This window comes from Danio rerio, chromosome 21 (genome assembly GCF_049306965.1).
Source record: "Danio rerio strain Tuebingen ecotype United States chromosome 21, GRCz12tu, whole genome shotgun sequence".
In the NCBI taxonomy this organism is placed as follows: Eukaryota; Metazoa; Chordata; class Actinopteri; order Cypriniformes; family Danionidae; genus Danio; species Danio rerio.
Genome location: NC_133196.1, coordinates 23629155 through 23645935, shown reverse-complemented (window position 1 = coordinate 23645935; position 16781 = coordinate 23629155). Strand labels below are relative to the sequence as shown.

General features: G+C 35.5%; 1 protein-coding gene across 2 annotated transcripts in view; it reads right to left on the bottom strand.

Annotated features, from left to right (window-relative positions):
• The window catches only part of capn5b (calpain 5b), a 70654-nt gene that overhangs the window by 29892 nt on the left and 23981 nt on the right, over positions 1-16781 (bottom strand). For both annotated transcript variants that reach the window (XM_009295397.5, XM_001345078.8), the window contains exon 3: positions 2461-2592. In XM_009295397.5, the coding sequence (XP_009293672.1) occupies positions 2461-2592 (132 nt within the window). The remainder of the gene's footprint in view (positions 1-2460; positions 2593-16781) is intronic.

Sequence of the window (16781 nt, the reverse complement as noted above, 5' to 3'; positions counted from 1 at the left end):
TGCATCTCTGATTTACCCAAAAAATATATGTAAAGTTTCAGGTTTTAATATCATTGATCAATGAATATCACAGAAATTTGTCTCTATTTGTGCGTGAAACCCGACAATGTATAAGTGCATGTTCTTTTAAATGCAGATGAGCTGCTGCTTTACAGAAGCCTTAGCAAGCACTTCTGACAGAAGCAACACAACAGATCTCACACAGACGAAATGTAATTCACAGGTATTGTTTTAGTTTATTTATGCATGAAATTTGCATTATACGACGTTGATCTCTTATGTTATGTATTTTCTATCACATAAATTATGGTACATGGTTTCAGCTACATTCATTCTTCCATGGCAGGGCGCCACACTAAAATTCATTCCCGCCACGGCTACATTATAACTTCTCATTCAAAATATTCAGTCGTTATTGTTTTTAATAATGGGATATAATCAAACCAAAACGTATTAAAAGGTAAGTAAATTATAACAGGGCGAACTTTTCTGTAATCGTAGTAGTGCTGTGCGTTATTTGTTTAACACTTTAAAGTGACGTCCTGACTGATTGACAGGTGCGCGATGCGTGAGGCTTGCAAACACTGCGTAGCTTTCAGTTAAGATGAACACAGTCTATGTTCTGGATACGATGACTTTATCTTGCTGGAGTTTATAGCCGTTTCACTTCTATTCCTAGCAAATCAATAAATGTTGGAGACATCCTTGTTACATAAACGCACTAAATCTCAGCAGAGTTTGTTTAAAAGCGTACAAGATTTCTGCTCTTAAGCAGAGTATATTTGAGAGTGTGCAAGAAGTTTTATGCACAAACAGAGGAAATCGGCATGCAAGCAAAGAGATTTGCATGCTAGTATTACATGAATGTGATCTCGACTTGTAATACTGCGCTCACAACATTTGCCATTGAAATAACACCATAGGTAGTTGGTAGATCTGTGTAAAAGGCCTGCCACCACAGCTTGAAAAAAAGTGTTTTTTACAGATATGTTTCTATATAAAATATTATTTTAATTACACATCAATTATGGGGCTACACGGTGGTGCAGTGGGTAGCATGTTCGTCTCACAGCAAGAAAGTCACTGGTTCGAGCCTCGGCTGCGTCAGTTTTTCTGTGTGGATTTTGCATGTTCTCCCCGTTTTCGTTTGGGTTTCCCTCAAGTGCTCCGGTTTCCCCCACAGTCCAAACACATGCGGTACAGGTGTATTGTGTAGGCTAAATTGTCTGTAGTGTATGTGTGTGAATGTGTCTGTATGGGTGTTTCCCAGTGATGGGTTGCAGCTGGAAGAGCATCTGCTGCGTAAAACACATGCTGGGTAAGTTGGCGGTTCATTCCGCTGTAGAGACCCCAGATTAATAAAGGGACTAAGCTGAAAAGAAAATGAATGAATAAATAAATGAATGAATGGACAACAATTACATTATAATATATTAAACAAAACAACATTCGAGGTAAACCAAACATCTTAAAAAAATCAGGTGAAACGTGGCTAACTTATTTGGAAATGCTAAAATAACACACAAATGTGTTACCATAACCTATCGATCATATGACTTCTACAGTGTTTTTCATACAATACAGCCACAAATTATATACAATAACAAGGAATGTTATGTTATAATATATACTGTAATACATGTTAAATTTTTAAATGAATTTTGAATTTGAATGAACAAAATTGGGCATATATAATTTAATATTAGTTTAGTTGACATTTTTATACAGTTGGATTATTATTAATTAAATTAGGTTATTCGTTCATTCATTTTCCTTCGGCTTAGTCTCTTTATTCATCAGTGGACACCACAGAGGAATGAACCACCAACTTATCCAGCATATGTTATATATACATAGAGGATGCCCTTCCAGCTGCGATCCATCACTGGGAAACACCAACACACTCTAGCTTTAACACACATACACTACGGCCAATTTAGTTTAGTCAATTCACCTATACCGCATGTCTTTGGACTTTTGGGGGAAACTGGAGCACCCTGAGGAAACCCACACAAACTTGGTGAAAACATGCAAACTCCACACAGAAATGCCAACTGACCCAGCCGGGACTCAAACCAACGACCTTTTTGCTGTGAGGTGGCAGTGCTAACCACTAACCCACCATGCCCTAAATATTATTAGTATTATTTTAAAGATATTACTGCTATTTTTTACAGTTACTGTCCCTTGGTTTTTGAAGATGGAAGAGTATCTATATTCTTGGATGCTTTCCTGATTTTGTGAATGAATCACTTCTGGGCATTTCCTCATTTGCGTCTGCACTTATATACAAAAAATCAATGGACATGAAGATGGACTGCAATTTAAATGTCGTTTAGTTAGTCAACTTTGACTCAATAAATCCCTAGCTTTTTCCTATATATTGCAGCATTTTTTCTGCACAGGATAATCTGTGAACATGCAAGAAATACACACATTTGCAAACATCCACCAACTTACTTTCTGCCAGAGTGACTCTCGGGAGGCCAGACTGGAGCAGGCCGCCACAAACCAACAGTTTCCCAGCTGCCCTTGGTGCAAGTCATGGGCACTGATCCCGTCCACAAACAAATGAGGATCGTCACACAGCTCCTGATTAGAGAAACATACCAAAACAGAAAGGCAAATGACAGAGTGAGAAAAAGTGTGAAGAGCAAACATAAATCAGGGGTAAACAACAACAACAAAAAAAGGAACACCATGTACAAAAACATAGTAATTTGTCCAAAAATACAGCCGATATTGCTTCATTTTGATTTATGAAAGTAGCAGGAAAAACATAAGAAATACTTAGAAAAAAAGTGTTGGAGACAGAAACAGGACACAGGCTCTTTCAAGAGTTCACACTTAGATATTGCTTGACAGCTGTAAGCAGGTTTGGCATGCTGTCCCGGGAGAGAACCCTGAGCTCGGAGATAGTTGAGCCCAGGGCTCCCGCCAGGTCCATAGAGCATGTGAGGGGAGTACGAGATCAGGTGGTTCTCGAGAGCTCCTCTTTTTGTAAAGGAGAAAAGGAGGAGAAAGGGGTGGATGGGGGGTTTCTTCGGAAAACGAAGATAAGGGAGTAATGTCTAGCTAGGCTACTTATAGTGGGTTAGGATAGATCTGATTGGCTAACTAATGAGTGTAGATAGGTGGCCAGCTGCTGTCAATTATATCACGTGCTCCTCTCGAAATTAGTTTAAAAACTTCACTTAGAAAATTCTGACTTTCATTTTCACTTTCACTTTCATCAACTATAAATCAAACGACTCTTCTTTGCTCTGACAGCATCCAGCACACCTTTTTCACTGACCTCTTCACCACCACTGGGACATTCGACCCAAAAACAACAGAGAGCGACAGAGGAGAGAGATTCTGAGTGACCTAAAAGTAAAGGTCTGGTCTCTTTAAACAGCTGACACACACCGGGCACAGTGACAGCGGCTGAGGGAATGAAGCCACTTTTAGGCTGAAGCTCATTTTTTAATGATCTCTCAGAGTCGCTGACACAAATGAACCCTGAAAACAGACTAAACACATTAATAAGCACCTAACAAACCTTCAATGCCTTGTAAATGCTTAGGGGGATTCTTCTAATGGCAAATTGCTTCAAGAACTTAGTGAGAAGAATACATAGTGAGAAACTGGTCAAATCAAATGACCACAACGATAATGGCAAAGAGATTTTAAATCTGCACTGCAATAATTTAACAGCCTCTTTTAAAACATAATTGAATGACTCTTGATCTAAATAAGTCAGACAAAATTATTGCTATAAAACTGGTGTTGGGCTAAATTAGATTTTAGTAATGTATTTTGTAATTTACAGCTATAATGAATAGATAAATGAATGCAAAGATATTCCCAGTCCAGTCTCATTGGAAATATGTACTACAGACTACATTTTTGTGAAGCGTGAAATATGTTGTCCTGGATATGTTCCAGATGTCAAATTTACTAGAGGGTGCTGTCTACATTTTTGAGAATCTGAGGATTATGATTTGTTGTACTATAGGGTATATGCACTGCTAGGAATTTGTTCTCACACCGATAAACTTCTGGTGAACGGTTAATGTGACTTATTTTAATTTTATAAGGTTCTTTTTACAGCATCGATGTTGTCATGTAATAAAATATAATCAGTTAAATAGACTTCAGCATTTATTTAGTTGATCAAGCATAAAGCGAGATGAAAAGCCCTTTACATGCACATGCCATTCAGGATCAAACTCTATTGTAAGTACTGTAAACTCTGTTGAAAGTACAGTGGTAAAATAAAGGTTTAAATTTTAAAGACATGGAGCAGAAAAAATATAATTTATTGCAGTGCTTCTAGTGCATTCTAAGACCCACTTTCTATGGTATATCAATCAGGCAGTGGAGATCATTGACTTTTAAAGAAAACAGACTTTAAACGCTCTGATTTTGTAACTGCATACAGTTCACCGTAAGATTTTGACTCAGGTTACTGGAAAAATTAAAAGTCCTTCGGCATACTGTACTTCTGTATTTACCCCCATTCAGTTACACGTCCTTCCATAATATGGTGGTGTTTGTTGTGCAGATAATTTAGCATAAACTCATCCCTAAACCCAACCAATATTGTTTTCAAAAGCCAACGTAATGGCAAAGTGCACTGCAGTCACTTAGTTTCTCCTTGATTTTACACTGCTTGCATGTCTTTTGTAGAACCGCACTTCACTAGATTAAAACTCAAGCACTCTGAATGTACAATACTGTGCAAAGTGAGCTACTGAGCAAACTAGCCATGTCAGAAAAGTTGTCCATATGGAGATAGACAGGTGAGGCAAACATATTCGATTACAAGTCATAGACATTCTTAAGTTGTTTTGTTGGATTTATTTGGTCTGCATGAAAAAAATCTTTTAATCATTGATAATATGTCCTTGTAAAAAACATTAGGGTAAAACAAAAGGTTTTTGGAGTCACACTCCCCTGTAGAGTATGTTAAAGTATGTTTCTGTGGTTTTACAAAAATGTAGGCTAAAGGATATGTTTCCAATGAGGCTGTGTCGCTGTAGTGAAGCAAGAAAATCCTTCAGCAACATGCCATTCTTTCCCTGCATTCATCACACAGTCAACCAGCAATTTTCATTCAGGACAATGAAAACGATGAATTAATGAAACTGCCAGAGCAGAGTCATTATCTAAAGCGTATTGAATAATATAAGTCCAATAATACTTATCCAACTTGCTGATGAATGTTTTTGATATCTCAGAGTCCATTTGTAATGACTGAATCAGAGGGTGCATGTGCAAACATATCAGTGAATTTTGGGTGAAAATATGCTGGGAAAAGTAGGTTCATTGTCCACAGTCAATTATGTAGTGATGCATAAAGGACCACTTACTCTGAGGTCACTGCCAAACCAGTGTTTGAATGTTAATAGTTCAACCAGCATAAATCTGGTGTGGAATCTACTTGGTTAAAATGTTTTGTGTCCTTTGTAAAATTTACTATTGATATAAATGAGAATTTGGTGAAGTGCAAAATATGTTGTCCTGGATACGTTTCAGATGTCACATCCACTAGAGGGCGCTGTCTACATTTTTGCTAATCTGAAATACATTACTTGGATTATGTTTTGTTGTACAGTTCAGTTACACGTGTTTCAATGAGAAGGTGGGGTTTGTTGTGCAGATCAACTAGTGTAAACTATTCCCTTAACATAACCAATACTGTTTTCAAAAGCCAACAGCCACTTAGTTTTACCTTGATTTTACACTGTTTTTATCTCTTTTGTGAAACCAAGATTTACTGGATTCAAATCCGAAAACTCTGAATGTACAACACCGTACAATGTGAGCTACTGAGCAAACCGGCCATGTCAGAAAAGTATAGTCCATATGGAGATTGACAGATGAGGCAAACATATTTGATTACAAGTTATAGACAAGTTGATTTGTTGTATTTATCTGATGTTATGCAAAGAACTACATGAAAAAAAATCCTTTAATCATAGATGTGTCCCTGTAAAAATCATTAGTGTAAAAAAGAACAATATTTGTTTCAGACAAAACAGAATTAATACTTATTGGACCTAAATCCTGTACACAGCAAATCTCACAACTCAACCTGCAATTAAAGGGATACAAAATTAGCGTTTGCTCATCTATGAAATATGTGTGTGTCATATTAGACAGCAACCTAACTTCATATCTCCCATGTCACAAAAACTGCCTTCTTTCATCTGAGAAATATCGCTAAGTTATGAAGTATGCAGAAAAGCTAGTCCACGCTTTTATGACATCTTGGCTGAATTACTGTAATGTGCTGTTTGCTGGCTGCCCAGCGTCCTCTATTAACAAACCTCAGCTAGTACAAAATACAGCTGCCAGAGTTCTTACCAGGTCTAGAAAATATGATCATATCAGCAGTTCAAAATCTAGATTACAGACCTATCTTTTTAGTATAGCATACACTCAATGCATCACATAGTGGTATGATGCATGAATGTGCTCCACATATCTCGTTAATATACACTATGAACAGCAGCTACTCTATTTCCACCTGGGGATGCTCATCCTGAGGTCCCCAGAGACTATGCAGCACCACTGATGTGATCCAAGACCAGTGACGAGATGATCCCAAGGTTTCCATAATCCTGGACCAGGCCGTATCCTGAGCAGCAGCTGTGGTGGTCATGGAGGAGTAGAGAGCATGTGACTGATTCCTGTGACGCTCCAGGGACAGACAGGTCTTCAATGACGTCCAGCATTCTCCAACCTTCAGCGCCTAGACTGCAGCTCTGCACAAGCATTTGGCCATAGGAGAAATCATCATGCTCATGCCCAACTGAGCCTGGTTTCTCTCAAGGTTTTTTAATTCTTTACTTTCGCCAGTTGGTGAAGTTTTTTCCTCACCGCCGTTGCCACTGGCTTGCATGGTTCGGGACCATCGATGGATTTGCTCCTCAGTGTTTGGACTCTCAGTATTAATTATTAAACCACACTAAACTGAGCTAAACTTAACTAAACTTAAACTCTGAAAACTGGACTGACACTGTTTAAATTTACCATAATATTCTATGTGAAGCTGCTTCGACAGAATTTACATTGTAAAAGCGCTATAGAAATAAAGGTGAATTGATTTTAATTGAATTTGTTGGTTTCACACTGCCCCAAAACGTTCATTTTTATCTAGAAACTGCAGTCAAATGTTTTTAAATACTTTTTTGTGGTTTTACAAAAATGTAGGCTAAGAAACACATTTCCAGTGAGTCTCATAGCTTGATAACAGAGTGAAGCAAGACGATCTTTTATGTGGCGTTCCTTCCCCGCATTCATCACACAATCAACCAGCAATTTTCATTCAGGACTATGAAAACAATGAATTAATGAAAATGCCAGAGCAGAGTCATTATCTAAACCTTACTGAATTAATGTAAGACAAATAACAATTATAAAACTTACTGACCAATGCTTTTTTTTTTTTTTTTTTTTGATGTTTCAGAGTTCATTTGTAATGACTGATTCAGAGAGTACATGTGCAATCACATTAGTGACTTTTTGGTAAAATTTTGCCCGCAAAGTAGGTTCATTGTCCACAGTCAATAGTGTAGTGATGCATAAAGAACCACTTACTCAGAGGTCACTTCCAAACCAGTGTTTGAACCATAATAGTTAAACCAGGGTGAATCTAGTGTGGAATCTACTTGGGTAAATGTTTTGTGTCCTGTGTAAAATAGTTAGATTACTATTGATATTTATAGATAAATCGTCTTTATGAAAATCATTTTAAAAAATAAGTTAAAAAATTGCACCTGGTAGCATTGTTTTTATTTAGCTAAAATAACAGGTTAATAGTATTTTTTTGTGCATATTGTAAGTAAAGCCATGCAATTTTTTGATGTGTTTAAAAGACATCTAATAGATATACAAACATAGATATTTGGGCTAAAACAAGGCTAAATTTGGGCTGTCAGTGAAATTCTATTCAACAGTCCTAATAGTTAATCTAACATTAGTCAAAAAATAGACTATAGTCATTAAATAGACATCAATGAATGATTAGACACATGAAGTCTGTCTATTTCATAACTAGTCCATTTTTTAAACTGTTGTTAGATTGTCAGCCTTGCTTTAGCCAAGATGTCGATTTTAGGACATCTATTAGTCTTTTTAAAGCAAAATTGCTGGGTGGTGGTACATGAATTGTGCTGTACTAATATTCTAAAGTATCAGACTTTTGATTTAATAATTTAAGATTAATTTATGATTTATTGCTTTGTGCATTTGAATACATCTTAATAAAAATGTACGTTTTAAATAAAAAAATTTGTTGTAGTTTTGTTCTTATTTCAGAGCACACATTTTATTTGACTTTATTTTGTTTTTCAGAAGAATAAAGGTCTATCAACACACTAAGGTTGATAACTATAATGATAACAATAAAATCTGACAGCCAATCAAAATCCATTTCACTTTAAAGAGCTTGAGCATTTAAAACTGGGGAATAATAGTGTGCTTAAACCAGGGGTGTCCACACTCATTCCAGGATGGCCAGTGTCCTCCAAAGTTTAGTCCCAACCCCAATCAGACACTCAAACATTCTTGCAGGTTTGTTGGAGCAAGAGGACACCGCCCCTCCAGGACCAGGTTTGGACAGAAAAAAACAATAACATTTTTATAAATAATAAAATAATAAAAATTATATTATAAATAATTATTATATATTGTGACGTGATATTCATTCATTTTCTTTTCGGCTTTGTTCCTTTATAAATCTGGGGTCGCTACAGCGGAATGAACTGCCAACTTATCCTGCATATGTTTTATGCAGGCGATGCACTTCCAGCTGCAACCCATCACTGGGAAACATCTATACACACTCATTCACCCATATACTACGGACAATTTAGCTAACCCAATTAACCTGTACCACATGTCTTTGGATTTGTGGGCAAATCCGGAGCACCCAAAGGAAACCCCCGTTAACACAGGGAGAACATGCAAACTCCACACAGAAACGCTAACTTACCCTGCCGGGGCCCGAACCAGCAACCGTCTTGCTGTGAGTCGACAGCACTACATACTGTGCCACCGCGTCGTCTAACTGTTATATTATTACTATAAATAAACAGAACACGATTTTGTCTTTATAGAAATCCACCTTGCTTGATTAACTCTAAGAATATTAAAAATAAACATCAAGAACTTTCAAATAAGAATTTAAAAAATTAGAACAGAATAACAATATAGAACAAAATTTACACTTTAACCCAGACTCAACTGTTTTTCTAACAAGTCTCACACATCACCAAATCCTAAATCTTAAAAAAGTGTTGTGTATTTTTTTAGAGTATAGTGTTATCTCTTACTTAAGGTATCAAATAAGTCAGGATCCTGACACACGAGCATGACACCCCTGCTGGGTTGGCTGGTCTCAGGAGGTATAAAATACATGTTCTCACAGTCCAAGTTTACTCACTCTCACAACACTCATTTGTCTTTCACATTGTGCTAGCAGAAATCATTTCCACAGCTCAGCAGGCGAGACTTTTCTCTCTACACGCCACACATCCAGCAACATCTCATTCTTTTGACGCTGCGCCTTTCAAACCCGCTCAACAACTCGCGCAAACCTCTAGAGATGAAATATTTCATCATGCCCCTACGGTGTGTGAGAACCAAGTGCAATGATGTCAAATTTTTAAGGTGAAACACACAGCACAGGTCTCTATTCCAGAGGCAAGTAAGCTGGACAGCAACACCCAAACTCTGCTTTTGTTTGCGGTCTGCATATAAAGCTTGATACAATCATAGTGCATGACTGATTTTCCATCAGACCCTTTGATATTACCACTCTGTCATTCATAACAGAGTGTTATGCAGCCAAACTCTGACTCAAACAGACAGGGATACGGATTGAGTTTGGTGGCTGAAGCCGCTGTGGTCCTTCTAAGAGCATTGCCTGGTCATTTTGGGCTTCACTGATCTGATTAAATATCAATCCACCATGAACTGATACATTGCTCTCTTCTCATTTCTGACAGTTCTTTGGGATTCTGTTGTTTGATCAACAAGTGAGTGGCAATGATTTTAGCAAATCTATTTCAAATCTTCAGAAAATGCTCTGGCTACAAATTAATCGATGATGCTTTAGTCTAACTGATGTCATATTTGTGTGTGATTGAGTGGAAGTAAAAAAAAAACCTACAAAGAAAGAAACTACTAAACTTGATGTATGTGTGATGAGTGCAAAGGAATTAAACAGCTTTAAACCAGGTTAGATGCATTACTTAAAGGTGCACTTTAAGTACAGTAATTAAAATCTGGGTATAACAAGGCTTAGTAGAATATTAAAAGATTAGTATTTGAAAATACTAATAATAATCTAATCTCATTTTCACGTAAAATCCACAGGTGTAAAACCCTAGTGGACAGCGGGTTAATCAGAAGACAAAACAAACTGTGACAAGACTAACGGGCCAGGTCGTCCGTGTTTGCATGTATGCCAAATTTGGGTCGTTCATCCGGAACTGACGATCGATAAAATACATGCAGTTTGATAAGCAGTTTTCAAATTAGACAATCTAGTGCAAAATCTTCTCCCCTAATTATTTTAAGCATACATTTCACTTACTGTGTATGTGGGACTTTTATTTTGAAAACGTGAGCGCCAATTTGTTTACTTTGTATCACTGGGCAACAACAGCACAAGACACATTGAAACTGGCCTCAAGATGCAAAATGCTAGATTTACAAACAACACATTTATTTATCTTTGCTCTGAAGAGGTATAAGGTATGTTTAGTTACATCTTTAGTTTGTGATTTATTGTGTTTATTGTAAAATTTGATGTGTATGTTTCAACAAACACATGCTGAATTGTGTCAAATCACTCTGCTCAAATGTCATCTGTTCATGCAGAGGTTGATATTAATTCCTGGCTGTTTTCTTTGACTGTGGCTTCAAAATACAACAAGACAATCTTTATCTCTCTTTTGTCAAGTTTAATTATAATTTAGACTTTATCGATAACAAATCTGGTGAGCAAAACAGGTTAACATTACTCTAATTGGGTTTATATTTGTCTGTGTTTAGCGCAGTGGTTCTCAAAGTGGGGGTCGTAAGACAATGAGGGTTGTCGCTTGGTGATTTCCAAAAATATCATATATTTTAATAAACTATTAGAATGATCATATTTTATTAATTATTATAAATTATTTGCGACCTCTGTGGTTATTATGCTAGATTAACATCACAACAGTGTTAGTTGCAGCAGATTGATTTTGCGGTACAATATTAAACTTTGACACCTTTATGGCACTCACATAAATTAAGGCCACGATTGAACAAGGAAGATGATCTCCAAGTGGCTCCAAGTCTCTAAAATTGAACCAAGAATAGTCTTGTGCTCATAAACATTGTGCTCACCATTCTCATTAGGTGAGATTAATATTAAATTAAACAAATTAATAATGACTATAAAAAATATATGGTTGGAAGACTGTTGCACTTTTTTGTGTTGCCAATATCCTTATGTTTATATAGTTCCTATTGGTGTGTGTGCACCATTGTGTACAATATCTGTATGCTTATAACCACCTCCGATTATAGTGGGGGTCGCGAGTCACTGGAGTGGATATTTTAGGGTGTGTGTCTGTAAGAGCAGCACGTCAGAGTGGACCTCATTTGGACAAACACTTTTGGTCAATTTTATCACCACTTTTCATCCGGTTGATTAACGAATCAAAACAAAATTCAAAGCTTCCAGATACCATGAACACAGCCACAATTACACTTCTCCTCAAACCCAATAAAGACCCAACATTACCGTCAAGCTATCGTCCAATCTCACTAATTAATGTAGACACTAAAATAATTGCTAAAGCACTTTCACATAGAATAGAAAAAATCATGCCATCCATAATCCATCCAGATCAAACCGGTTTTATTAAAGGTAGACAATCATCAAACAATACACGCAGACTCATAAACCTAATACACCACTCATCAATAAACAAAAACAAATCTATCATAGTCACCCTCGACGCTGAAAAGGCTTTCGATAAAGTAAACTGGAAATTCCTGTTTTCCACATTAGAGAGGTTTGGTTTTGGGGAGTCATTTATTAATTGGATCAAAATTCTCTACACATCACCCTCAGCTACTGTCATTACTAACGGACTAACATCACGCAGCTTCACTCTACACCGGGGAACTAGACAAGGATGTCCACTCTCTCCCTCTTTATTCACCATATTCATTGAACCACTTGCAGCAGCCATCCGTCAAAACATTTATATTAAAGGAATTCAAACATTAAACATACACCATAAAATAAGTCTTTATGCCGATGACATATTATTATACTTACAAAATCCCCAAACATCATTACAGGAAACAATAAAACTTATTGATACCTTTTCAAATATTTCGGAATATTCAATCAATTGGAATAAATCTGCTATACTCCCATTAAATTCCACCAGTGTGGATGTGACATCCCAAACATCACAAATCCCTCTGTGCACTAACTATATCACATATTTGGGTATCAATGTTTCCGCCAGGCTGTCAGAGTTGTTTGCACTTAACTATACTCCGATACTTAAAAAAATAGATGACGATCTGCAACGCTGGATGAACTTACCACTATCCATCATGGGCAGAATATCAGTTACCAAAATGTCCATTCTCCCAAAAATAAACTATTTATTTTCAATGATTCCAACACAACCCACACATACCTGGTTCAAATCCCTAGACTCAATTATAACAAAATTCTACTGGAAAAATAAAACCCCAAGAATAAAATTGACAACCCTACAGAGACCAAAATCACAAGGAGGATTAGAAGCACCACATTTTTACAACTATTTTTTGGCAAATCAGCTTCAAAACATACACAATTGGATTAAACCTAACTCATCAGAATACACATACACAGAATACAAGACATTGAACAATCAATATGCAAAGACATTAACATTTCAGAATTACCCTTTCACAGTCAATCAATCAAGAGACATCACTGTTTTAAAATGCCGACAATAGAAGCAACTCTGACAGCCTGGTGGAAATTCCATCAGGTCACAAATTCCCCACTCACACCATCTAAATACACCCCAATTTGGAATAACCTTGATTTCCTAGCCAACAAGAAGCCACTTAACTTTCACACATGGGCAGCCAAAGGAATCACACAACTTCAACATATCTTTATTAATAATAATCTGGCACCATTTCCCCATATAGCCCAGACATACAGCATTGGGAGTAATTGCTTTTTGGAATATTTACAAATCAAATCATCAATTAAGTCAAAATTACCTAACCAATCAATCAATCTAGACCTTCCACCTCAAATCTCAGAGTTTATTAATATATCGCCCTCCAAAAAATTGCTCTCCCAAATATACAAAATGATATCAAAATCAGACAATGCATTAGTTCTACCAACCACTAAATGGCAAACAGACTTATCTATTAATCCCAATGCTGCATTCTGGACTCAAATTTGCAAAAACACATTTTCCATGACTAAAAATGCTAACTTACAACTTATACAGTACAAAGTACTTCACAGATCACATTTAACTGGGCAGAAATTATTTAAAATGGGTTTCACGTCAGAAATATGTTCACATTGCACACAAAACACTGCAGACACATATCTTCATGCCTTATGGCATTGCACTTCAATTAAATCATTTTGGGTAAAGGTTACTGACTCACTCTCCAACTTAATGGGTTGTCACATCCCACTGTGTCCCTCCCTCTGCATATTAGGTGACATATCCACAATCAATATAAATAATACAAATGGTCAGTTTCTGCTGGTGGCTCTAACTATCGCAAAGAAAACTATCCTCATGAACTGGAAATCAAGAAATACCATTCACATCTCATACTGGAAAAACTTGTTAACAGAATACATCTCCATTGAAGATCCTCTTTGCCTGAAGCCATTCCCTAACAACACCTTTATCAGTACATAAACAAGAGGGGAGGGGAGAGAGGGGGTCAGGTAGAGATGAGGGAAAAAAAAAAAAAAAATCTAATATTTAATCTAATTTAAAATAAATAAATCAATTGGAAAAAAAGTATAATGTAAACAAATAAAATAAAAGAATCATAATTCGGTCTTTATATACTTTTTTACTTTCCCTTTTGTTCTATTTGTTCCCCTTTCCTGTCCCTATCAATGTTATTTATTCATTTTTATTATATATAATATTTGTTTTCTATTTATTATTATTATTATTACTATACATAAATTATTATTATTATTATTATTATTATTATTTATATACCAGTGCCTCTCCTGACCAACAACAGATAAAAAAAAAGAAAAGAAAAAAAAAAAATAGAAAGAAAGAAAGAAAGAAAGAGAAGAGGAGGAAAAAAAAAGAGAGAGGGAAAAAAAAGGAAAGAAAAAAAATCTACTTACATGTACTAAATTCACAGGGTAAAGTGTAACGTAGGCATGGCAGTCTGGGCACTGCACTGGACTGATCCATGCCACACGTTACACTTTTTTTAATGCATCACAAAGCAACTGACAAACACTATATACCTTAATGCCCATCACACAACTACAACCTCCTCAATTTATTGTTACAGCTGTTGTTATTTTTATTATTATCATTATTATTAGTATTATTACCAGCATGAGTATATTATAGTTATCAAATTACAGTAATAATCTATCATACATATCTTTAATATTATTCTTCCATGTGGAATTGTATAATTCATAATTAGCATTGATATAGTGTTTTCTTTTTTATTTATTCAGTTTTTATTATTATTATTCTTTTTTTTTTTTTTGGCTTATTCTCGTTGCTTTGTTTGCTGAACTTTATTTTTCTTCTCTCTTATTGTTTCTTTTTTCTTCTACTCCTCCCCTTCCTTTTCTGTTTTTATTTTTTATTTTATTTTATTTATTTATTTTTATTATAAGTATTTTATTAATTTTTGTTTATTATCATTAGTTTATTTTCTCTTTTCCTCTATCTCCCCTTCAAACTTACTACTTACTACTATTATTATTTGTTATTATTATTATTATTATTTATTATTATTATTACTTGTCCTCTCCCTGATTTTCCCATCCTCCCCTCTCCTCGACACCTTTGTCATAAATGGTATTACTTTTATTTTTTGAAATCATTATTATTATTATTATTACTGTTCTGACTTGTCCTGTTATCTTTCCATTATCATTATTACAAGTATTTATACCATTATCATTATTAAGGTTGCAGTTGTTGTAGTAGTAGTAGTAGTAGTAGTAGTTGTAGTTGAAGTAGTAGACAGTGTAATAGTATCGATTGTTATTGAGTAATTGTTACGGAGATTTTTGAAGTAGTAGTTCATGTAAGTAGTAGCAGAAGTAGTAATGGTGTGGTAGTTACAGTAGTAGTAGTAGTCATTGTTGGTGTAGTAATATCAGTAGTAGATGTTGTTGATGTAGATGTAGTAGAAGTGATTGTAGTAGTAGTAGTAGTGGTAATAGTAGTAGTAGTAGTAGTAGTAGTAGTAGTAGTAGCAGTAGCAGTAGACGTTGTTGTATTAGTTGTAGCAAACGCTATAGTAGTATCAGTAGTGGTAGTCGTTGTAGTAGTATCAGTATTAGTAGACATTGTAGTAGTAGTAGTAGTAGTCGTGGTTGTGGCTGTAGTAGAAGCAGTAGTAGTTGTAATATAAGTAACTTTTTGTAGTAGTAGTTTGTGTAGCACTTGTGATTTATTATTATTGTTGTCAGTTATTACTGTTGTCCTTTCTTTCTTTTTACTCTAATTTTTACTATCATACATTAATAAGCATTGTTGTTACTCCCTACCTCTGACTGGTTTCTTTCTATATGTTTTATCTATATCTGTGACACTTGCTTCATTTATTGACTGTTATTGTTCCTTATGTATGTACTCTGACCTGTCCACCAAGTTACCTTTACATGCATACACACACTCACACACACACACTCACGCACATACCAGTACATGACTATATTGTTGTTGTTTTTGTTTTGTTTTTGTTTCGTTGCTTTGTATTTGTTATTTGTTGACGTTTTCTTGTATTTGTATGATTTTTGCATATTCTAATAAAAAAAAAAAAAAAGAGTGGACCTCATTAACATTCACGACACAATCCAAGTATGGTCAATCATGGACCTTCTGATTCTATGGGTAATAAATGAGCTTATAAAACCATTTCTGGAGATTTTTTTAACTTACTGAAGCCAAAAACCTGCAATGTGGATATCATAGAACAATTTAACTTATCAAACCAATGCAGTATACGGAACCTTTAATGGTTACCTTTTATACCCCTTTTTACAAGATGTAAAATAAGTCTCTAGAGTGTGTATGTGAAGATTCAGCTCAAAATACCCCACAAATAATGTTTTATAAAGCTGTGGTCACACGAGTTTGAGGTTGCGAAATACTGTTATACAGTGCTGCGAAAAGGCAGGACTTTCCCCCTCTGACGACATGTACAAAGGGAGAATGTCAAGCATTTCTGCAGACTGTATGAGAATGTATTAATATTTTTTACTATTGAAAGCTGCTTATATTAATAGACTGTTGCTACGCAACTGTGTTTAAACCTCTTCCAAATGTGTTTTGTTTCCATAATAGTCACCATTTAAATATACATTTTAAAAAGTGTCAAATTATGGTTATAGAGCAACTTACACTGCAAAATAATATAGAAGTGCAACTGAGACAATCATCAAACATGCAAGTTAACTTCAAGTATGAATCAAAAATGTCTTCAATGAGTTTAAAGTCAAGTAAAAAAAACAGAGCAATCTGAAAAATCAA